The sequence below is a fragment of the Ambystoma mexicanum genome, chromosome 1q (assembly GCF_040938575.1).
Source record: "Ambystoma mexicanum isolate Mex_15411 chromosome 1q, UKY_AmexF1_1, whole genome shotgun sequence".
Classification (NCBI taxonomy): domain Eukaryota; kingdom Metazoa; phylum Chordata; class Amphibia; order Caudata; family Ambystomatidae; genus Ambystoma; species Ambystoma mexicanum.
In genome coordinates this window covers 65716592-65732807 of record NC_090922.1, presented here as the reverse complement: position 1 = coordinate 65732807, position 16216 = coordinate 65716592, and the positions used below count along the sequence as shown (strand labels likewise).

The following is a 16216-nucleotide window of genomic DNA, read 5'->3' as shown; positions in this document are numbered from 1 at the left end:
GCCTGGCTTGTTCTCAATCCTCTCAATTGTTGATCAGCCCATTGGCCTTCCAACTACTCACACAGCCTGGTTCGCATTAGCCTCGGAAAAGCTGTCCTTTCTCGTACGCTTCTCAAAGTGTGCCTGTATGTGTCACCTTTTATTTTCACAGGGAGTCTTAGTAAGTGACAGGTGTACATTATTAGAGCTATGTGCCTGACTTGCCTGGCCTCATTACAGGGACAGGGCCAATACAAGTCAGGGGGAGGTAATCCTTCTAACCTCATTCCTCATCTTGCAGTACTTTTGTAAAGACAAAGTGGGGAGGAATTATGGGAGTTTTAGTTTCCCATAAAATAAACAGGGATAGGGGTTAGATGGGATGTGGAAAAAGGGGAATACCATATCTCGCCTTCTCCCCCACTCGCAGAGAACCCCATACCCAGGTGATCCTCCCTCGATTGTCCATCCCCAGGGTCAGGATCCAAAAGCGATGGCCCTTGCCTGGCCACCCGAGTATGGGACCCTTGGGGACTAAATTGTGAAACACCCTCTGGTTTTTCACATCAGCCACAATGTGCCTCTGTTTCTTTGCTACTCTGCTACCTTTATGTTAGAGTGTGAGGCTAGGGTTTAGGTTATGTGGTGACATCTCAAAATATTAATCCAGTCATTAAGGCTTGTCACAATCAACTCGAGACTTTAGCAAAAAGTACAATACAAGGTGAGCAGTGTTGCTATGTCCGCTTAATATAAGCGACTTTGGATTGGTTTTTGCTCAAAGTCGCTTATAATATTTTCATGTCGTTTGTTGCGGTTTTTCTCTGCGTTTTCGCCTATTTTTCCACTTATTGTTGTGCTTGACTGCCAATCCTTGCCTGGCTTGGCTCCATTCACAAAAAATTCAAAATAAATGCATATGAAAGGAGAATGTCCCGTCCTCCCATTTCCAGTTAAGCACACACTGAGGCTCAGGCTGATTGCCATTCTAACGTGAAGCCACATGCAGCGTCCTGGACGTGGCTGCCTGCAGCCTCTTAACGACCTGCAAGTACTTCTTTCTTTTATAAATAGCACGCCTTTGTAGGTCTGTGTATAGGCATTTTGCATTGATGAGCTCTTTCTTTATGAAAGGCCCTTTGAAGGCGTGTCACCTAGCAAAGAGATAAACACTTACAAGTTATTTAAGGCAACACTTTTAAAGTTTAGTCATGATGGAAAAAGGGTTGCTTTATATGTGTAGGCAAAAGTAATCTAAGTGATATTGCTATAGTAGTATAATCAAATTTAAAACATTCAGGCTTGTATTATTTTGCATCCTGTGACTTTTAGTTTTCCATTCAGGATGTGAAAAATAAAGGTACTATATTCTTTTCGCTCAAGATCTTTCTGCAAAGACTTCCATATGGTATGGTTGCTTTAATATGAGATATGTGTATTTTGCACGTAAACTTTCATAGTTCTGAAATTTCCTGTGGGCATGCAGTCCCTTTGGGTTCTCACACATGTCGTTTTTTTCTTTCCCCATTTGAAATATAGGAAAACCTACAAGTCCCTGAATTTCAAGCAAATGCAGAACTGGATAGCCCTCTCATGCATAGTCACTGGAAGCCTGAGAGCTTTGCTCTATAAGACAGTATTGTTGTAGGCTGTGAAATACAAAATGTAAATACTTGTGGAAAGTGGACCTTGGAATGTACGTGTTTAAGAGCCTAAACTGTACCATGGGTAAAAAAAAACAAAAAAAAAAAAACACAACTTCACTGTATAACCAAAGTGTTTTCCTTGTTTAGAGGATAGACCTAAGCAGAGGAAACATGAATGTCCTCCCCTATTCCTGCCAGCCACCATAGTTGTGTTGGTCAGCCAGAGTAGAACCCCACAGGAGAATGAGTGAAACTCCCTGTTATGCCCTGCTATAGTAGGTCTTCTATAGCACAGTCTACCGTTTTCACTGTTTTGAAACTTCAGGATCTGCAAGAGGTGGGCTAAGGGGATAACTTAGGAGTAGAACACAGTGGCTTTGTAAAAATGTCAGAGTGTGCATATATGAGATGATGGGTCTCTCTGGTTTGTATGTTATATTTGTTGCATGAGTTCTCTGGAACAGTTTTCAATGAGCACTCCAGGTTGGTGACGTAAATTGTGTGATTATGGTGTCTGACGGAGTGGTGTTTGAAGAGTGTGGAGGTTTGAGTTTGTGCATCTGTGGTGTGCTACTGCATTATTTAGGGAACTTTAGTGTGGATGCATGCCTTCTGGTGGTGTGCATTCCATTGTGCAACCTGTGTTGTTTCTGTGGGGGTGTTGTGTTTGGAAGTTTGTTGTTGGTTAGGGTGGGTTATAGAACGACTGTCCAGTGCCTTCTGTTACCATATCTTGCACAACAGAACACCTAATAACTGGGAACAACCTTTTTCACATTGGCAATATCACAGTTGGTCACATTTATTTGCTTACATCAATGACTTGTTATGCCATATATAATTTTAGGCCAAATCTTGCTACATCAGGTGACATGGCAAGAAAATGTAGGGCTCACGGTGTCCAATCAGTTTCCCAGGACCTCCCTTATGACTGCCCACTACTCCTCAGACACTCCAATTTTAGCACTGCATACATGAAACATGCTCCACTCCAGCAACTAGTACAGTCCATGTTTTAACTTTGTATTCTGCTACTTTTAGTCCTGGATTTATAAAATGGAAACCTCGAACTCCAAGTCCCAGGCTATAAAGTTAAAACCAGGACTGAATTAGCATCTCCCAAATGGAATGAGACATGCTGGCAAGTATGGAAGCACTCCGTCTTAGATGAGATAACGTAGATGGATTTGGACCATCAACTAGCAACTGACAATGACAACCAGGTACGACATGCTAAGCACCAGAGAAATGATGGCACATAGAAGAAACTCACAGGTGAGTCAATGATCAGAGGGCTGATGGACCAGATGAGCCATGGACCAGAGGACAGCGACCCGTCAATGACCAGAAATATGACTCACCAGGGAGTCAAAGACCAGAGGCACGACATACTAGAGGACCAACTCACACGGGCATAGCTGCCCAAAGTGCCTATAATGCATGATATCATGAGCCTGTCCTTGTTTTTCACTTGCGTGCTGGTACTTGTAGGCCCAGCACGCAACTGGAACTGGTGTTAGGCAGAATCCTGTGCAGTTCCCTTGGGGAACACTGCAAAAAGATTAAGACTACAGGAGTAAGCAGTAAACCCAATTGGTAGCAGTCTGCACCACCCAGATTTACCTGGTAGCTGTGGCTGAGCAGTCAGACTTCTCTCAAGAAGAGTTAGGCAGCATATAGAGTATACACAATAGGGACAAAAACAGTGGAAGAAGCAAACACTGACCAGAGCTTTGTATCAAAAGTATATAATTATTTATTTAAAACACACTTTAGGTAATACACTAGCACTCTAAATCAAAAGCAAGTTAAAACACAGTCAGATAAAGTATAAACACCTCCCTTGATAACTATTAGACAAGTTAGAGTTAAAACATCACTATTTGTTAAAACAGATGTGAGCTCGTAACCTAGATGGCACTCCAATTGTTAAGCTAAAGGGAGAGACAAAGGCAGAGCATAAAAATAAAACAATTCCCAACACTTTTCTAAGTCCAAAGCAAGTAAGTGAAGGCAGTATACACTGTAGAGCGCCAAAGTTCATAGGCCAGGCCCATTCTAAATGGAGCAAAGCGAAATGTGCCCAGGATCACATGGTTTAAAATGCAGTAAAAGTCTTTGCAGAGTGTTCAAAAGAGGTTGGGGTGATTCGAGAAGTAAAGTTCGAAGGTCTGGAGCCAACCCAGTTGGAAAGCCAAAGATTTAAGGGTCACCTTTAGCAATCCGAAGAAAGGGAGGCCAGGTGGAACACAGTACCTTAATGAGAGAGGAAGCTCCAGCGGCGGCAGTTGTTCTTGGCAGTGGATGCAAGTCGTGGTTTCGACCAGGGGAAGAGAAGAGCACGTCGAGGAGGAAACTTGTAGTCGTTGCACTGCCCAGGGAAGAGACCAGCCGCAGAGTTTGCCGGTAAAAGGTGCGTTCCTTTTATTCGCGGTCAAAGTGGTGAGGCTTGGCTATCCGGTTGCCGGGGTGCTTGGCACGGGTGATTCGACCAAGAGACGTCTTTGGAAGGCGAAGTGGCGAACTGGTTGATCCCACCAGCTCAGAAGGAGAAGACTCTTCCAGCAGAAGATCTCCTCTTGTCGTCGGGAAAGTGGTGAGGTCGTTGCAGCAGGGCTCCACCGGTGGTGTTGTCGTTGCAGATGGCTCAGCTTCTTCCCTCTTCAGATTCTTAGGTCCTGTGGCGACTTCTGAAGTTCCAGTCCCAAAACCCCTGCTTTTATGCAGAAAAACCCCCATTCAACAGCCTAGCTGTCACTCAAACATGCTAAGTGGTGATCCGGGCGGCTCACCACTGGGACAATCAGAATAGAGCGCGACTTGAGTTGCTAAGGCAACGTAGTCCATGGTGCCAATTCCCCTCCCACACATCCTGTGGAGAAGCCCGCCAAAAAGTGGAACAAAGGGCTCGACCGTGGTCAGAGTTACAGAGACGGACACAAACGCCATTTTAGAAAAGAGTTCTGGCAAAAAGACCCAACCGTTGATTTAATGTTAAATAAATAAACCGGCGGTATCTTTAGCATTGCATCAAAAAGTGGTGCGTTTAAAATCAATGGGAAAATCCCATAGGAAATATTCTGGTGGAATATTTTGCGTGGTAACCACTGCCACTAGCCAGAAACTCGACAAGGGGGGACTGGACAGTGTAATTAACCCCTTCCAGTACTTCCACAATATGATGGTTTGTACTGCTTCTGTTCACAATTTAGGACTAGTAAAGTCAATGGTGACTTTACATGCCCTGGGAGACAGTGGTCAGTCCCAGGGTATGGAGTCTATGTTTGGGGGTCACTATGACACCCCTGTGTTACTGCACTGAAGGTGCTGTGTAGCACATACACAAAAAATAGATGATACCCTATGGAGTAAAAGACCCCATAGCCCATAAGCACACAAAAGGTCAAAGACATACCTCAAATCATGCCCAAGAGTGGGAGTAGAAGAGTCTCACTCTTAGCAGGAGAAAAAAACAAACCCCAAAAATCCAGCAAAGCTGCTGGGGGACTCACTAGGTTTGGGAAATTAGCCTTATAAGAGAATTCTCCCTAACACATACCTAACACAGGAAGGACAAAAAAGAAGGTCCAGCATACATGCAAACATTTTGCAACACGTGGGAGGGAGATTCTGCTACAGAAAGCGGGAGATATTGAACTCTCCCATTGGATTGCACTGGGATACACATTTATTTTAGATGGGAGAAAGTAAAAAACAGCAATATTTTTTATTAGAAAATCGGAGATGCCTGCCAAAATTGGGAGGGCAAGTCTGGCCCGACATGAAACAACAAATCCCCTGGCAGTTACACAGGGGGGGGGGGCAATTAAGGACCATAAGGGCGCACGACTCAAGAAGCTGAGGACTAAACCAAGGAGTGAAGGACCAGAGAAGCAAATGATACGTTTTTAAATACCATATATACAAGAAATGTAATCAAGAGATACTGCAATTTAGAAACATGCAATTATAGTAAAATATATTTGTTCTAACCCAATATGTCTGTGCTATGTATGTTTATGCTATTGTGTCAGGCTTCTTTATTTTGATACCTATCGACGTCGTTTAAAGTGGGCGCTTGTTTTTTTTCAATTATTTGGATGGGAGTGTGCTTGTTTTGGGCTTATTTTAGTAGGGCATTTCGATGATTTTTTTTCTACCTGGCAACACTGAAGGCGACCTGAAAAGGTTATGTCGCAAACTAATAATATATTTACAAAACATGTTCAATTAGTTAACTAAATCATACAATGTTCTCGAAATTGAGATTGAATTATTGTAAACTATAAACGATTTTGAATAGATTTAAGATTAATGTTCAATCATGCGTATCCAAGAAAAAGCCAAGCGAAATAACTCACGCCGAAACCTCGTGCATTCCGAAATGGTCTTCCGGTCACGGTGTGCAAAGAGCCATCGAGTCTGTCCTTTCTCTCCAGCTACGATAGACACGCCGCAGCCATATTGGAATAACTTCCTCTGGGAAGGAGAGGTGCCACGGCTTCCGAAATACATGTGTTGTGTCTTAGGGGCGGGTTTCGTGTTCTAGACCCACGTGGGTTTCTTTCCTTCTGGCTCAACGCTTTCAGCTCCTGGGTCCTGTAGCGGCGCAGCTTAAAGATGCGGCCGCTTACCGAAGAAGAAACCAAGACCATGTTCGAGAAGCTGTCACGATAGTGAGTACGCTAGCGGTAGCGTAGAGTACCATGCGAGAACAAAACATGTTACTTAAGGGGTGATGCCTATTATTACCATGATCGAGGGGTGAGGGCGATGAGGTGTGCTGGGAAGTACGATTTGGCTGAAAGGCTGTTGAGTTACCGCAAGTACCTGTTTCAAATGTCTGTACTACCCCAGTTTGTATAACAACCAATAAAGTTATGTACTGCATCTAGTAATGCGATTAGTCCGTCTGTAGTAGGATTTGTGTACTTTTGAGGCAAGTGCTGCCGTCGCCCTTTAAGTAACTACATCTAGCTTATTTTACTTCTTTAGTGCTAGGAGCGAGAATTTCAATCAAACATGCTGTACTTAAAAATACATAACAGAGATCGAACGAAGCAATCCAAGTTAAGGGTGGTGTTATATGTTATGTTACTTGGCATTTATATAGCGCCTTATGTATCATTGGTATGATCTCAAAGTGCTGGTAGGTTGAACGCCCTCGGGAACCGTAGTTCATCAGTAGACGGAGAGAGAGAGTCATAAGGTGCATGGGTGCACTGGATATGTGTGCAGCCGGTGTGGCAGTTGTATGATAGCTGCTGCTTAGCGGTAGGTGTTGTGGTGGGGTGGTCAGTTGTATGTGTTCATTCTGGAGGGTGGACACCCAGACTGATTTCTGGCTGCGTTAGGCCTGAGGAGACGGTTAAGCTAGCGGTCTGTGCTCAGCTATCAGTGTTTAATTAGGATGATGAGTAGTATGTGGCGGGTGTTAGTATGAGAACAGCTCTACCGAATGTCATAGTATCGCTGTGTTCTGATTGAGTGGTGGTGTATAGGAGAGTGAGCGTGGTAGTGTGATATGGTGGTTATCAGTTGAGCACTCCATCTGTACCATCTATTCTGTTTATTTACTTTGTCCGTTCATGCCACTTCGTCTGTTAGTCCATTTAGTCTGTTACATCCATTTAATCCACTCGATCTACTCCATCCATTCCATAGACCCATTTCATCCTTCCTATCTGTTTAATGTGTTCTATCTGTTCCATCCTTCCTATTCATTCGATCCGCTCAGTGTTCCACCCACTCAGTCCATTCCATCCATCTGCTCCACCTGTTCTGTTCCGTCCACTCCATCTGTTCCATATATATATAGTTTTTAATATTTATAGCAGCGCACCAAACCCACTGGCACCATCAGGCGCTAGTTACAATAAGTGCAACGTGTGTGCCCTCCCGTTCACTACAATGTACATGTGATGCTTGAGAAGTAAAGTGTTAAGGTAGGTGCAAATGTCAGTGTAGATGCATAGTCCTACACAGCCACACCTCATGGGGCAGGGGACGGGGGGTGCTACAGTAGGCAAACCTATACATGTGATTCAGAGTTAAGCTAAATGCATAGTCCAGACACAGCCATGCCTGATGGGATAGGGGGCTACAGTAGGCAGACACAGCTATGGCTGATGGGACAGGGAGCTATAGTGGGAAAACAAGTACATGTGATTCAAAAGCCACGGTAGATGCATAGTCTACACAGCCACGCCTCATACAGTGACTGATTCCAGGACACAGTTGGAGTGCATAGCCAAAGTCAACAAAGCGGTAGGGACTTAAATGGGTAGCAGCCTACAGATGGTACTTGTGGTGCATAAAGTTACACAAATATGCAGGGTTAATCTGGTAGGTACATAGTCTGGCCGGCCACGCCTCAAGGTGTGGGGGATACAACAGATATGCAAGGGTCAGTCAGGTAGGTAAGTTGCTAGCAGATTACGTTATTGGGCTAATGGCATTAGGCAATTCATGACTGGGTGCGAACTGAAGCTAAGCCGTATTGATGAGAGTGCCGGACGTACTGGGAACTGTCGGCAAAGCTTACCTTCCAGAGCAGAGATTGCAAGCTGCCAGAAGCCTCTTGGTTTGTCGTGGATGCATCATAACATTGGACAGCTCAGATACAATCAAATCTATGATACACATGTACAATGGGTCACAATGTATGATGAATACTTTTAGGAGAAATCGTTGACCAAGCTCAACTCCGGAACTCTATTCCGGACACTTTAAGAGCTTCACTGTCCTTCCATTCATTCAACACCATTGCCAAACATTGGCTACACTCCAACGGCCGCTGACATACAATTCCAAGACCTGTTTTAATTGTATCTACATTATTGTAACCTTACTCTAACAACCTGGATGACCAATTTTGACATGTATATATTTATCACTGTTGCCCTCTTGCACATGTGTATATACTATTGTAATGTTTCCTTGTATAGTCCTGCTATATCGTATCTTTTGTGTTATGCTGTATCTGAAATGTACTTTACTGCAAAGGTAACCAAAAACTTCATACAAGCGCCCAGATGCCTGACGGCCCGGTGTGCTCTATAAATAAATATACAATGCAAGGAGACATTGGGGTCTGTGGCAACAAAGGAGTAGAGGAGAGCGGACAACCCCATCATGGAAAGCGGTGGAGAATAAGGGCTGCTGCAAAGGATAGAATAGAGGTTATATTGTTTGTCTGAAGATTTCCACCATAATTTATTGTAATACTTAATGAATTTATTGATTTTTTTTTTTTTAAACAACTTTGTTTATTAATCGAAGGTATACAAAAAGAATGCAGTGGAATATTATTCACTGATGGATCCTTATTGGCTGGCAGGATATTGCATTCTTGCTCTTCAGGGTGAGATTCGTCCGCAAACCTTCGAGTGTTTTCTGGTTTACTCCACCTCCTCCCCCCGCTATACCCTCTATTTCTCCAACGTTCAAACACAAACTTGGGATGTAGAGATCTGAGTAAAGTTTTCGTAGGCGTTTTGAGTCTTGGTTGATTTTAATGTTAAAGGACATTTGTACCCTTGGTTAATGTTAATGGACATTTGTACCGTGCACTATCGCCACCGTAGTGGTCCCTTGGCGCTCTGGCGGCTCTGAAAGAGGAGGGGAGGTTGAGTTAGTGGGAGGAAGCAGGAACAGTACAAGAGAGCAGTGATGTGCTGTTGGCGGCCTCAGCCCGGTGGGTCCGTTGGCTGGGCCTGGGGTGTTTGCGGCCGGTAGTCGTCGTGTACTGTTTTGCAAGGCTATGTGTGTTTTTGTTTTGTTGTTGCAATGTAGTGAAGTTTGTGCGGTTTGTTGTGCTGTAGGAATTTGTTGTGTTTGTTTTGGAATTTGAGAGGTGTATGCAGAAAGGGAAATTGTAAGTAGTGTTGGTTAGTTTGCGTCTCTATCCGGAATTGAAGCGCTCGGCTTGCGTAGTCTCCCCTGTTGCGGCTCTGTCCTGATCTGGGTCTGACTGGCATACAGGTTCCATACTCCTCTAGTCCCCGCGTTTAACATGCTCTCTCATGGCTCCCCTTATCCTCCATTTAGACTCTAGTGGCCAGTGCATCTGCTAATGACAACCTCTCCGGTAGTGGGTAGATTGCCAATGTCTCGATAATTCCACACCAACGTTGTACCTGGCGGTAGTTAAGTTATGGGGTGGGCGAGAGTGTTGGTGGGATTATCTGGGTTAGTTGACTCAGTCTTCGTGCGTGCCGCCTGTGTTCCTGTCTATCCGATGTCACCCGTCCAGCTGCCGTGGGCTTTACTCTACCCGGTCAGGGATGTCCGTGTCTTTCCGGTTTAGTTATCCTTTTTACCAGTTTCCTTTTTCCGGTTTAGTCTGCGGTGTTGTAGAGCCAGGTTTTTAGTGATTTCCTGAATTTGAGGTGATCTTCAGTGATCCAAAGTAGTGGTTCATATAACGTGCATATTCCTGAGTAGGCGTGGCTTGAAATAATGGGCTTCTCTGTCCTTCACTAGGTCATGGAAGGGCAACCATATAGTTAGGAACCTTAGGTATTTTCCGGAGTTGAGGGCGCATATCTTCTCCATGGCCATTACATTCCAGCTCTTAACCCACCACCAGGCAGTTTGTGGACCTGACTCGTTCTTCCAGTTCTGTGCTAGGGACATGATCGCTGCCGATAGCAGACGAGTGATTAAGGAGGCTCTGGGCCCTGACATTGCGTATATCCTTTCTATGGGCACTCCCAGCAGTAAAGTTTTTGGGGACATTGGCAGTTCCACCCCTGTAATGTCTTTGATATGGCCTAATATTTCTTTCCAGAAACTATTCGCTTTGGCGCACGTCCACCACATGTGGATTAGGTCGCGTCTCTCTCCGCATTTCCTCCAACAATTGGGTGAGTGGGACTTGTTAATTTTGTGTATCCGGTAGGGGGTCAAGTACCACCTGAAGCATAATTTATATGCTGATTCTTTAATCGTGGTGCATCTGGAGGTACCATGTGCTCTTGCCCAGATTTGGTTCCATTCTTGCTCGGTTATGGGTTCGTTTAAGTCTTTGTTCCAGCTTTCTTTATATGGGAGCACATCTTCCGATTGTGCATTGGAGAGTAATCTGTAAAGTCTGGTCACTCCCTTTGACGTTTGACCCTCCTGTAGGGTCTGTTCCATGGCCTGATGGTGTCCTTGTGCCCGCCTGCTTCACTGCTGGGTTAGTTATCCAATGCCTAATCTGTGTGCATTTGTATCGTTCTTTTTCTTCTAGGCCAAATTTCTGCTGGCATTCTGTGAACTGCAGTGGGGTGCTATTATTGTATAAGTCTTGCAGAGTCAGTTTATCTGCTCCTGCCCATCCTTCCTAGAACTTCCTTTGAAGGCCCGGTGAGAAGTCAGGATTCTGCATTAGTGAAGTGTTGGGACCTAGCCCTCATGAGATACCCTTCTTTCTCCGGGCTTTGTCCAGTTGAGCAGGGACCATTTGGTCGCTTCCAGTAGCGGCCCCTCTTTCTCCCAGTCCCCAGTTTTCAGGTTTATTAAAGCTTTTAGGGGGGTTGACGTGGCCGCTTGCTTGATTTTGACACCAGCCTTTGTGATTTTCGGGGTTTTCTCACCATAACATAGGGGCTAGCTGAGCTGCAAGTATATATCCGTTCACGTCTGCTACTCCTAGGCTTCCTAGAAGTGGTGGGCGCAACATAATGCGTTTCTGGATCCTTGGTTTCTTCCCTTGCCAAATGAACTTGAGTATTGCGTTTTGTAGTTCTTTGATCTTGGCCGGGGTAATAGTTAACGGAATGGCTCCCACCACGTAGAGGAGTCTGGGGAGGATAGTCATTTTTACTGCTGTGATTTGGGCGAACCACGACAGTTCCTGAGTTTTCCATCTGTGCATGTCCTCCTGCAACTGTTCCATAAGGGGGTTATGTTCATTTTGTGTGGATCGCACATTCCGCGTATCCCCAGATACTCCAGTGAGTCTTGGCACAGGGCAGTTCTTCTCCAGTTTCTTAATCACTTCCCTTTTCTACGTGATATTCATTGCCTTGGATTTTGTGAAGTTAATGGCAAATCCGGAGACCTCTCGGAATTCTTGTAGTTATAACATTGCTCGGGGCATCGTTACTTCTGGGTCTCTCATGAAGAGCATGATGTCATCGGTGTATCGGTCATCTGACCGAATTTTGGTCCCCTGATTTCCGCATCTTGTCTGAACCGCATGGCTCCATTGCCATCGTGAATATCAGTGGGGAGAGTGGCCATCCTTGTCGTGTACCTCTGCGAACTTTAACATACTCCATGCTTTGGCCATTGATCGTGAAGCTGGTCGATGGGATTTGGTAGTTTGCTAGTACCATTTTTGTAAATTCTGGTCCACAGCCGTAGCCCTCCAACACAATTTCCAGATAATGCCAGTCCATACTGTCGAATGCTTGTCTTGCGTCCAAGGCGGCCACCGCGATCGCTTGTTGTGTCCGTCTCCCTGCATCTATTACATCTATTGCTCTTCTTATATTGTCCTGAGTGTGTCAGCCTATGATAAACCCTGCTTGGTCGTCGTGGATTATGCTCGAGAGAACCTTCACCAGTCTTGTTGCCAAGTTTTTTGTGTATAATTTTGCTTCTGTGTTTAGTAATGCAATAGCCCGATAGCTGGAGCACTCGTGGGGGGCTTTCCCTGCTTTTAGAGGAAGTATGGTTGTGGACCGCCCCATGTCTGGCGTCACTCGACCCGCTTCTCTGTGTTGAAGAGCCTCGTCAGTGGGGCTAGAAGTTGCGTACGGAAATTTTTATAGTAGCCGTTACTGAATCCGTCTGGACTGGGAGCTTTCCTCGTCGGTAGTGCTGAAATTGCGTCGCTGATCTCCTGTGCTGTGATCGGGCTTCCTAGGTTTAGCCTTTCTTGTTCCGCGATCTGTGGCAGGGGAGTTGAGCGGATATAGGAAAGTTGTTGCTCCCGATCCAGGTTCTCTCTGCACAGGAGGGCCTTGTGGAATTCCAACATTATTTCCAACTTCTTTTGTTCCGCTGTGTTGGGATTGCCATGCTTGTCGTGTAGTTGCGTAATGTAGTTTTGGACCTTCCGTTTTCTTAGTTTAGCAGCGAGGAATTGATTTGCATTGCCCCGTGTGTGTAATAGGACTGTTTTGCATTTAAAAGTGCCTGGGCCATTCGCTCTGCCATGTGGTTCACGAGTTGCGCTCGGATCTTCCTGAGTTCGCGTAGGGACTCTCTTGTTTGCTGGGCCTTATGCTGAGCTTTGACTTTTTTCACCTCTTTTTCTAGTTGTTACGAGGGCTCTATTCCTGTAATATGTTGCTGCTTGAGATATAAACTCCCCTCTAATCACCGCCTTCCCTGCATCCCATATTCCCCCCCCCCCAGCTCACGTCCCTGATATCATTTTCTTTAAAATAATTATTGATGATGCTTTCCATATGGACTCTTAAAGCTATATCTTTCAGGAGGAGTTCATTTAGTTTCCAGGGTGGCTTTTGCTTCCGCGCTCCAGCGCCCCAGTCTACCCCCACCATAACTGGGGCGGGGTCCGAACAATATTCCACCCCTATTTCTACCTTCGTTATCTGGGACCAGGATCATATCTATCCAGGAATAGCCCAGGTGAACTGCTGAGAAATGGGTGTACTCTCTGATTCCCTCATGGAAGAATCACCAAGTCTCTATGACCGGCAGCTCTCTAAGGAGGCGCCCTAGTGCCTGCCTATTTTTTTGGTCCACTGCTGTAGGGGGGAGAGTTTTATCTAACGCTGGGTCCATGACACAATTAAAGTCCCCGCTCATTATCAATTGGCCCTTGCACCAGCTACCCAGTTGGTTTAGCAGGTTCGAGAGGAATACATCCTGTCGTTCGTTGGGGGCATAGATGGCTAGGATTGTGTACACGCGGCCCTTTATCGTCCCTTTGACCCCAAGGTATCTTCAACTGCTGTCCCTGCGGAGTTGTAGTTTTTCTTATTCTAGGTCTCGCCCTATCAGGATAGCTACTCCCCTCCTTTTTTTTTTTTTTACCCCTGCTAGAGGCATAAAATTGTTGAGGGAAGGCTCGGTGGGCCATCCTCTTCTCATCTTTCGGGAGGAGGTGGGTCTCCTGTAGGGTCCCGACTGATGCCTTCATAGCTCTTAACCTTTTCAGTATGGCTCTACGCTTTGTTGGGGAGTTCAGCCCCTGTGTATTCAGGGAAATTACGTTAGATTCCGCCATCTTTTATCTGTGAAGGGTTGTCTTTCCCCCCCCCCCTACCCCCGCATGTGGTCTGCGCCTGGGTTACATTGCTGTAGCCCACACCTACTTTATGCCGTTTTCTTCTACTCTGATTCTTTTGGCTGTAGTTTGTTCTGCCTTTCCCGTCTCTACTCCCTCTGTCCCCCCCCCCAACCCCTCTTTGTGGCCCCTGTGACCGGGATTTTCCAGGTGCCTCCCCTCCGGTAAATTGGGGCTTAGAATCACTGTATAGGGCATTACTTCCAAGAGGTCTCAGTGAGCCTTGACTCGGTATGGGTTCCAAGATTCGGTACCTCCCAGCCCCGCCTTTGCAGGCCTGTAAATGTGCATGTATTCTTTTTAGGGTGTTGTTGCAGGCTTCTTCCGCATGAGTCTCTAGTGTGTCCAGGCAATCATCGTTGGGCTTCCTGTCGTGGTGAAGTATTAGTTGGTCCTCTAAGGTGTGGTTCTCTCCTGGGTCTGCTCCTACGTGTTGTGGACCACTCCCATGGGTTGACCTCGGTGGGCTGTTTGTTATGGACCCAGCCATTTTCTTCTCGATTTTGGTTCTCCTCCACTCCCATCAGCGCAAGGCCCTCGTCACACATGCTGATTTTTTTTCCTCTGTCGTCAATCCCAACTAAGTGTAAGGCCAAAAGGGTACGACCAACCGTAGGGGATTTGTTTGTCATGCAGAATTCTCGTCACTGGGCGCATTAAGCGTTGTTTGTGTAGGGTAACATCCTCCTCATTAGTTTAGTGTGGATTTTCCTGGCTGTCATTGGGTTATGGGGACCACCCACTGGGTTTGTGTTTTCAGTGCAGAACGTTGCTGAGTGTTTTTTACAAACAGATTCCTTTTTGTCGAGCTAAGATGAGTATTAACTCTTGTATTCGGAAAAGGCAGACTCTGAGGGTTTGTCCTTCACAGAGAAACAGATGGCAGAGGCCATAAGTGGCCCTTCTCTTTGTAGAAATTGAAATTTAGGAAGTCTTGACAATTCAACAGTTACAAGCAATGTTTTATTGAAGCTCAAAAAGAAACAATTCAGGATGTAGAGTATGAGTCATGCCAACTCCAGAGCGAATGGGCTGAGAGCAAAAACACCGGAGACCAAACTGGCATATGCTTCCCAACCAGCACCAATTTATTGAAGCATACAGTCCAAGACCGTATCCACAAACAGCAATTCTCAGAAGCACCACACTGAAGACCCCAGCTGAAAGCCCCAACTTCCTTAAGGTGGAGGTTTAAACAAGTAGTTCTGAATAAATGTCAGGGTCAGACCACTTGGCAGCACAACCAATGTCCTGATTATGAACCTCATGTGACTCTGCCCAAGGGGAAGCCATCCCCTGTGTGGAACTCCCCCTACAGGGGCAGTGCCACCAAGTGTGACAAATGGGCTGGAGGAATAACGAAAGACCTTACTGCGTTCCAAATAAACAGGCCAGCCCTCCTGACATCCAGAGTAGACCAGCGGACCTCCTCCGGGAGGAGAGAGGAGGAAGGCGGGGAGGCACAATTTCCTGTGAGAGATGAAATTTGGGAATCCCCTTAGGAAGGGAGGAGGGGGGAAGGAAGGAAGGCAGGAGCGGTGACACTTAATGAATCAGCGGAGACCACCACATAGGATGCTTTGCAGCGGAGGGCGCCAACCTCCGCACTGAGGATAGCCACCAGGAAGAAAGTCTTGAGGGTCAGAATCATAAGATTCACCTCCTCCAATGGCTCAAACGTAGAGAACTGCGGTACCAAGGGGAGATCGCAGGAGGGGCAACCCAGTAGCAGAGATGGGCCTTGCCAAAGTGAAACTCCTCGGAAGCCTCCCCACCAAGAGCGACCACCCATATCGGACCACCAAAGGAGCAGATGGCAGCCCACTGAGCTCGCAGGGTGGAGACAGAGTCCCATGTTGAAGCCTTCCTGGAGAAACTGTAGGATGGGAGCCCCAGAACTCAAGGTAGAGGCCCTGAGCCAGGCTCCGAGACCTAAGTGCCCCCAGTGACTCTTTTAGGGGCTTCATGGTGGAAGGATCCCAGTCCTGTTGGATGAGGGGCACCACATCAACAGAGAGACCCACAGAAACTAGGCGAGCCCTTTGGACCCGGTTCTTTGGTCCCACCAGCCCTGTTGGGCAGAGCACCGAATCTAGAACCCCCCTGAGAGGAAGCAGGGGGGAAATGGCCAGTTCCAGCAGGAGGGGGGGGGACCCAACACCTGCAGGGCCAAAGAGGAGCAACCAAGATGACCTCTGATTCAGAATCCTGGATCCGGAGCAGCACATTCTGGCTCAGGGGAAGGGGGGGGGAATGCATACAGGAGCACCGCTGGCCATGGGCAGGTCATGGCATCCACTCTCCCATGCCCCTGGGGAGGGGAACCTGGAGAAGAACCCAA

General features: G+C 46.4%; 2 protein-coding genes across 2 annotated transcripts in view; one reads left to right on the top strand and one right to left on the bottom strand.

The window, feature by feature from the left end:
- COG8 (component of oligomeric golgi complex 8) overlaps window positions 1-6124 on the bottom strand; it is a 293499-nt gene extending 287375 nt beyond the window's left edge. The window contains exon 1 of the mRNA XM_069635531.1: window positions 5987-6124. Within this exon, the coding sequence (XP_069491632.1) occupies window positions 5987-6003 (17 nt within the window). The 5' untranslated portion in view covers window positions 6004-6124. The remainder of the gene's footprint in view (window positions 1-5986) is intronic.
- A 38-nt stretch (window positions 6125-6162) lies between these two features.
- Window positions 6163-16216, top strand: part of NIP7 (nucleolar pre-rRNA processing protein NIP7) — a 133454-nt gene continuing 123400 nt past the window's right edge. The window contains exon 1 of the mRNA XM_069635535.1: window positions 6163-6301. Coding sequence (XP_069491636.1) covers window positions 6246-6301 — 56 coding nt within the window. The 5' untranslated portion in view covers window positions 6163-6245. The remainder of the gene's footprint in view (window positions 6302-16216) is intronic.